At 39.1% G+C, this 8607-nt stretch overlaps 1 protein-coding gene across 2 annotated transcripts; it reads right to left on the bottom strand.

Annotated features, from left to right (window-relative positions):
- Window positions 1–3257: 3257 nt before the first annotated feature.
- On the bottom strand, window positions 3258–8299 carry LOC149258864 (pentatricopeptide repeat-containing protein At4g33170-like). 2 transcript variants are annotated; one of them, XM_089416606.1, is made up of 2 exons: window positions 7954–8125; window positions 3258–7793 (listed from the first exon to the last, which is right to left on the bottom strand). In XM_089416606.1, exons 1-2 carry the CDS (start codon window positions 7988–7990, stop codon window positions 5686–5688), a joined length of 2145 nt encoding a protein of 714 aa, XP_089272732.1. In that variant the 5' UTR covers window positions 7991–8125; the 3' UTR covers window positions 3258–5685. The 2 variants fall into 2 exon arrangements, with proteins under 2 accessions (XP_089272732.1, XP_089272723.1); XM_089416597.1 differs by having other exon boundaries at window positions 3258–8299.
- Between the last annotated feature and the right edge of the window lie 308 nt (window positions 8300–8607).

The raw sequence follows: 8607 nt of genomic DNA, 5'->3' as shown, positions 1-8607 counted from the left end.
AAGTTTCAACAGTTGATTAGGGACTTAATCTTGGTCGTTGATATGTCAACGAAAAAAGTATAAGAGGAGGCTTGAGGGTCACTTGGAGAGCACACCATATGATCAGTCATTCTATTCTCTAGAGCGGGTTTTGCTAAGAGAGATAGAATCAGTGATCGAAGTTGTAGCTGAGGAGCAATGAGTACAGAGAGACAGAGAGGCAGAGATAGTGTTGGAAGATCAGCGCAGGAGCCAGAGAGAGTGACGCAGAACCAGTCAAGGCTCATGCAAGGCCACACAGAGGTAGCCATGAGCTACGCAATGCTTCAGAGAGGCCAGCGTTGCTGATGCAGAGGGCCAAAAGACTGTCGCAGGGCCTCCTGAGGCTGACGCAGGCCCATTCAGGGTGACGCAGGGCCAGCGCTGGGCAAAGAGAGGTTGATGTAGTCTAGAAAGGCAGACGTTGGGGTTTTTGGGGCAGATTAGCGCTGAGGAGCTACTGAAGGGTTTATCCAAGGTTTCAGCCGGGACATTTGTCTCAGACTAAGAGGTACTACTGCTAAGGGCATTCTCTATTGGGTAAGCCGGATTTGGCTTCCAGATTGTACTCTGAAATTGCTTAATAAGAAAACCCTCAGATAGCTGCACCGATTTTCCCGCATTGGGTTTTTCAGGGACATTGGTCCAAAAATAACGGTGTCACTTTGTGTGCTTGTTTCTGTTTCCTTCAATTGATGATTTGTAATATGTTGAGCATGCACTAGTGTTTATTTTCAGAATTTACACTGTAAATAACTTGTTAAGTAACGGAACAAGTAGGTAGGAATAAATCAATAAAGTGCATGGAGGGTTTCTAACTGGTAGACTTAGAAACTTCAACAAGTTCTTATGAGAAATTCTTCAGATTAAGAATGACCAAGTACCATTATGAATACCTCCCTAATTAAGAGGGAGTGTTGTACAGTGTAGCTAGGTTCGGTCTTCATAATGGCATGTAATTATGATTTTATGAAGAGATGTAAAGAAGAAAAATAAAATTATTTTAATGCTTGCATCATGGGTTTCATGAGCAAAACATTTTACTTTTAGTATAGGCTCCCATTGAGAGCTCTTAGGAATTTTGTCATCTAGTCATAAAAGTATAAAGAGTCATTGCCATGTAATGAAGACATGTTACACAATGTAAAGAATCACACTTGTTTATGTAAAGTCATTCTCCAAGACCTTGTCACTAGCCTTCATGAAATCGCCCTACAATGAAGGAAGAATCAAGAAGATGAAGTTGACTTCTCTCCAAGGTAAAGTCGGCCTATTCCTAAGATCATGTCGGCCTAAAGGACATGGGCAAACATGTATATATACAAGTACTTGGCCTCACTTGAAAGCATGTCATTCGATCAAGCAAGTCTACAAGGAAGTGCGAAAAACATATGACAAGAAGCCTCTATCTTAGCAAGACAAAAAGGAAGAGAAGTGAAGTTAATTTGTGAATTGTTCTGGGTATTACATCCTCCCACGTGCGAAGGTAGAAGATATGAAGGCACCAGAAGTAGGTCGAAGTGTTTGCAGCTGCATCAAAGTGATCATAAGTCGAGAAGAGGACCTTGCTAGAAAGGGCCAAGAAGAAGTACATTAGGTCTCTCTCTTGAGACCTCAAGGAAACCGAGATTCTCAAGGAGACCGAGATCCTCAAGGTAGTCGAGAAGAGGAAGACCGAGATTCTAAAGGAAGTCGAGAAGAGCACGAAGAAGAAGGGCAGGTGTTGGAGGCTAGTGACTTGGTCTTGGGAGGACTCTAGTGTCAAGGGTCATTGTCATGGTCTTGGTGTTCGTCAATTGAAGATCTAGAAGAAGAATTTCATTTGGGTTTTCCTCTCAAAGAGTGAGAGGTTTTGGCCCTGGCTAACAAGCCTATATATTGTCTCTTGTCTCTCTATTTTGTTCATGATATGGTAATTGTCTTGATGAAAAGAACATAATAATAAGTACAAGAAAAGAGAAGATTCTAATTAAGATTCAAAAGACTATCACAAGCAGTTATCATTAACAGAGAAATCACTTAACCATTGATACCCTAGATTCTTCAACAGTTAGTAGTTCTTCTCAATGGATCATATCAGCAACCTCATTAAAGGCCTATTTCTTACAAAATTGGAAATAAAAAGGGATATCACTTTTAATATTAGTTATGCACTATTGTTACCATCATTAAATGTTGTTTTTGTTGTTCAAATACCTAGTTTATGAAGAAACATACAGGTGTTGCCTATTTACCACATTTATTACTCACTTTGATTCTTCTTTAGGAACTAAATAGTGTGCCTCCAATGCAATAATGTCTTAATTCATTGCAACAAAGTTTGGATCTATATATATATATATATATATATATATATAAGATTAACTAATTGATTTTAAAATAGCTAGCCTTTTGGACAAGGTACATAGGCCTTGGACTTGCCTTTAGTGACATCCCCTCTAAATAGGTGGCTAATGAGATTTTGGTAGATAATTGTCAATCACTTTACCAATTTATTAGTATTTTCCTTCATGCAAGTTTTATCAATATGTTGTTCTAGAAGGCAATTTTATGGACCATTTCATGTAAAATTAACAATATAGTGTGTTGCCTATAAATTGTAGCAATGTTGTACAAAGTATACTAATCCAATGGTTATGTATTACACCTAGACAAAATGAAAGTAGAATATGAAAACCGTATCATAGATTTACTCGACAAACTTCAAACCCTCATTTATTCTTATAAAAAGAAAGATAGCAAAGAATCTACAGAAATAGGAACGAACAAACATTTTGAAAGAACGTAGAAAATGAATATGAGTAAACTTGTTGAAGATGTGGCTCCAAAGCCTCATCCTTGGAGGGTGTTTTACTTCCTTGATGTGTGAAGATAACCTCCTTAGTTGAGTCAACAACTAGCACGAAAATCCAAAGCAGTATCAATAGGAAGTTCTCAAGATCTCTAGTGTGATTTTTGCAGCATATATCTATTATGGATGGATGAATCTACTTTGGATGGATGAATCGATGGAGTAACCTCAAGCCTTCATTTATAAAGAAAATAGTGGAAATTTAATTTACATACTACTACTTACATTGCATTATTAGACCAGCAAACCCATCTTTTCATGTTGATAATGTAGGCACATCACAAATAAAGTAAAAATCAACCCAAAACACTTCAAAAGGATGCACAAACCTATACATATGCATCCTCATGCAATCATTATGCTTCAACTTGGACTCACCCCGTCAAGTTCGTTTTGGTTTTCAAAAAACTTTAGAGGGAGTTTCTAGTAGGCAACAACTCTTTACAACTTAATCCATTATCGAACTATTCATTATTTGTTTACAACTATTATAATATCTTGGTGCTTACTCTTTGCACTTTTTTGTTATACCAACTGATTATTTCTTCTTTGTAGGCCTATGCATGTCAATGTTGAATAAACTTGGCTGATCTTAATAACATATCTGCACTTCATAGCATGGACCCAGTTTAGGTCAGGACAGATGAAAGCTTAGTTTGATTATTATGATTGAAATTGTTCAATATGAGATCTCCATACCCCACAACTTAAGTCATCTCCAAAACCCAACTGCCACAATGCATTTCTTGAAATGCACACAACAAGCAGATCTCGCACCACCTACAAATCTCTCTTTCGACTATCATCCAAGCAGGCTTCAACTATCATTCACTACACCCTCAACTTAAAATCGTGACAGATTAACTTTGTTTCATGTACAGTTTGGTCACAGATTCTAGTAGCAGATGATATCAAGTTTTACAATGTAGCCACAATTAGTCATACCTCAATAGGCATAGCTGGTAGTGAAAAGCCTTATATTATTGCTATTTTCAGTTAATATCATCAGTAGTTTCCAGAAAATAACTGGCCACACTTGAAATTATTCTGCAGTAATGTGGCACGGTCCACACTAAATGATCCTTGACAACAGGCATATCTGTTGCAAAGTGTACTTCCCTGCTAGCCATCAAGACTGAGTAGCCTGACATATACACCAAATAGTAATAATGACCACCTTTTCTGTCAGGCAGGTAGTAGGCCATGTTTTATCTGTAAAATAGATGTGTCCAACAACGTATAAATCCCTTCCTTCATAGGTAAGAGCTATATACTGCAACCAATCCATGCATTTTATTCTCAACTCAATTCTAACTGCATCTTGGTTTCATTTTACTCCTAGTATTTTATCCTGTTTCTGACCATTCTACGACAACTTCTTGGAAACCTTGGATACAGGTTCTGTAATCCAAGTCAAAAATTTCGAGGGTTCTTCAAAACTTGACCTTCCATAAGGCTTATATTACTTACCTCATCATTCATCTGTGTACTAGTGCTCGATAGAATGAATGTCTTTGGCTATAGTGCAGATATACTTGCTCTGTTTCTTGTCTCCCAGGCACCTCATCCAAAGGCCAAAACAAAAGCATGATTAAGCCCTTGTAGAGACCAAAGTAAAAAATGCTGGACATAGCAGCATTTGCTCTTTCCTCAATAATCAGAAACATTGGCATTACAGCAAATTTACCTCTCTCATCCAACATTGGTACCATCCACTGCAGGAATCACAGCAATAGTAAGTATTTGCTAATTTAAGGTCTTGTTTCTTCAACAACCAATGTGGAGTATACATGAGGTGGAATAAGAAATATTCCCACAACATAGTTTTCAGTCAGAATGCACATGAGAGAAGAAATGGATGGGGAGAGTCAACGGATTCCTAATCTAAATAAAAAAGATAAAGTACAAAGCTCCCCACTTGTTGCGTAGCCACAGGTTTATTCATCTCATCTGATTATAGTCCACTTTATTAGTCTCATCTCATTATCTATGTATCAAAGCTAAAAGCCAATGCTTCATTTGTAGATCAAGTTCTCCAATAATTATAACAAGAAAAGAAGCTCCCTGCAGAGCCTTAAAAAATCACAATCCAGAACCAAATATTTTCTGATAGTTTGTGACCCATTGAAGTAACACCAAAGCAGCTCAATATTGTCACCAATGACAACACTAAGGGGCCCATGACCCTATAGTGTAGAGTCCACCGCCCTTAAATCTAAAGAACTCACCAAGCACACACCTCTTAATAGATCATCAAACTAGGAGCCCACTGATGTTATAATTTCTGAAGAGATCCTTGTTTGACAGTCATTACTGCAATATGAGCATGCAAAGATAAACCATTTATTAAAAAGTATCATGTCATTACGTACAACATAATCTCCTTACCTCATCTTAAACCATGCCCTGGATATTTATAACTTTAGTTTGGCATGCTTAATTTATAATCTTGTTACTTCAAAAGTCCCACCACTTCCAGGCAGATTACCCATTCAAACCAATCGCATTCTCCTCCCTTCCTCTCACCTGTTTTTACACCTTGTTTCTCTTGCCCATACTTGTCTGATTCAGACATCAATGTCAGTTTCGTACTATGACCACAAATGGCATTCCCCAAGCCTTATCTTACCCAGTTTACATCCTCAACATAAAATTCTTTAAAATAAGATTTTCTTGCTCATACCTATTAGTTGCAAACTCCAGTTTCAGAGGATACCATCTTACACCATGCTGACAGAGCAGAAAAGTATATATGGGCATAATGACGTAAGTTGGCACAAAATTTACCCGACTTACTTTTCTTTTTCCATCTTGAATTACCAATAGTCACCACAAGAACACTGACCATCTTTGAAATGATGGAACCGGTTCACATCCCTGACAACAATTTCTCGCCGAACAATCATAGATATGAATTTAGCAGCAGTGTGGCAATCACCACATACACGAAGGTTTTTTATTATTCGAATAGGTGTCCAAATTGGCGTGCTGATAAGACCAAAAGCGATAGCCAGCTTTTCACTGTGGTAGAGAAGATAAGATTCCTTCTGTTCATGCTCTACATCGCAGAGTGCAAAAGTAGTGTCAGGCATGTACCCTGCCATCTTCATCTTCCCTAACAAAATCTCCAACCTTGCATAAATATCCTCCATCTGGGGGTGTGACCTATCTTCTGCTGTAAATACATGCACCCTATTCTTCACCTCAATCCAGCTGCGTCCTGGCTCCTTCTTAACTCCATTTTCTTTCATTTGATTTCTCACGTTTGCTACATCATCCCACCTTCCCGCTGCTGAATAAATGTTAGACAAGAGCACATAAGTTGAAGCCTCTTGTGGCTCAAGCTTGAGAGAAAAACCTGCCGCACGTTCTGCGATCTCTACATTTCCATGGACTCTACATGCACTAAGCAAAGACCGCCACACTACATGTCCAGGTTCAAATGGAATTCTATAGATAAAGCTCTCTGCATCATAGAGGCGACCAGCTCGCCCAAGAAGATCAACCATACAGGTGTAGTGTTCCACTCTTGGTATGATACCATACGCTTGAGTCATCATCTCAAAAAAGTGGCTACCTTCATCCACTAGGCCTACATGACTGCATGCATAAAGAACACCAATAAAAGTGACATGGGTTGGTTTCATGCCTGCCTGCTTCATTTGTTCAAAGAGTTTAAGGGCCTTCTTGCCCAGTCCGTGCTGAGCATACCCTGTAATCATTGCATTCCATGACACAACATTTCTTTCAGGCAACTTGTCAAAGATCTTAAATGCATCCTCTATTTTCCCACACTTGGAATACATGTCAACAAGAGAACTACCGACAAATATATCAGACTCGAACCCAGTCTTGATGATTGATGCATAGAGATGATTACCATGTTCCATTGCTGCTAGACTGGCACATGTCCTAAGAGCACTAGAAAAGGTAAACTCATCTGGCTTACCGCCTGACCATTGCATATCACGGAAGAACTTCAATGCCTCTTCCCCATAGCCACTCTGGGTGTAACCAGAAATCATTGTAGTCCAAGGAATGGCACTTAAATCAGACATGCTGTCAAAGAGTTTACGTGCATTGTCCATGCTCCCACATTTCGAGTACATATCAACAAGAGCGTTTCCCACAAAGACACTAGAATCAAACCCACTCTTTATGATGTGAGCATGAATGTGTAGGCCTTGATCAGCCGTTGCCAAAATGGCGCAGGCAGAGAGCACACTCGCAAACGTAAACACGTCTGGTTTCATGGGTATATGTAGCATTTGGGAAAAGATTTTCAGGGCATCCGCAGCATTCCCATGATGGGCATACCCTGCAATAATTGTGTTGTACGACACAACATTTTGTCTGGTCATTTTTTCAAACACCAGACAGGCATCTTCCATACTCTCACATTTAGCATACATGTCAACAAGAGCACTCCCCACAAACACATCAAGTGCATATCCAAATTTTATTAATTGGGCATGGACAGGCTTACCTTGTTCAAGTATAGCACGGCTTGCACACGCTTTAAGAACACTGGCGAAGGTGAATTGGCTTGGATAGATACCCACCGATTGCATTCGGCAGAAGAGATCTAAAGCCTCCTCGCCAAGCCCATTCTGGGCATACCCTGCAATCATTGCATTCCATGAAACATCATCTCGTTCAGGTGTTTTGTCAAACATAGTGCGTGCATCATGGACAAACCCACATTTAGCATACATATCAATGATGGAACTTCCCACAAAAACATCTAAATCCAATCCAGTCTCTATGATCAGGGCATGTAGACTCATGCCGTGTTCCACGGATGGTATACCAGCACAAGCAGTGAGAGCGCTGGCTACAGTAAAATCGTTAGGTTTCATTGACGCAGCAAGCATTTGCCGAAAGAGCTTCAGGGCTTCTTCCCCGTATCCATTTTGAGCACAACCTGCAATTATCGCACTCCATGAAACCACGTCTCGTAGAGGCATTTCATCAAACACTTTGCGTGCATCTTCAACTATCTTGCATTTGGCATACATAACTACAAGGCTACTGGCAACAAAAATATTGAACACAAATCCAGACTTGATAATGTAGCCATGTACCTGCCTCCCTTGTTTCACTGCACTTAGAATGGTACATGGTTTAAGAACAGTGGAGAACGTGAACTGGTTCGGCTTGATGCCATATCGATGCATTTGGCAAAATGATTGCAAAGCCTCTTCAGCGAATCCCATTTTAACGTAGTCTGCAATCCTCGAAGTCCATGTTACAACAGCTTGTTGCGATCTTTTGTCAAACATTTCACACGAATTATCTGGATTGTCTCTCTTCGCAGCCAGGTTTAGATGGTTGATCATTCTAAAATTATATAAATTATATGTTTTCACGCCATTTTTAATCCACCGAAGATGAAAAGGGATGAGCTTTGGCTCCATAAGCGCTTACATGTTAAACCTTTCAAATGCGTTATGGAAATATATGATTTTATCCGTTAATCTATGTTGTCATTTACTTTTATTAATGAATAATAAAAAAATCATTAATAGAAATGGTATTCTATTCCTCTTAGATAAAAGGTTAATTATAACCATGGGTAGTGGGTGGTTTTGGCACTATATATGGGATTTAGGTTACAGGTTGTTTAAGGAATATGATTTTATTAGTAGCATAGCCAGAAGCTAGTGAATGGAACATTGAAGAGAATACAAAGTGATGTTGTATGAAAGTAATTGTATTTGGATAGTGTGTTAGGTTAT

The sequence above is a fragment of the Pinus tabuliformis genome, chromosome 6 (assembly GCF_031772625.1).
Source record: "Pinus tabuliformis cultivar Carrire ecotype Pingquan chromosome 6, CPIR1, whole genome shotgun sequence".
Classification (NCBI taxonomy): Eukaryota; Viridiplantae; Streptophyta; class Pinopsida; order Pinales; family Pinaceae; genus Pinus; species Pinus tabuliformis.
This window is presented reverse-complemented; position numbering and strand designations above follow the sequence as displayed.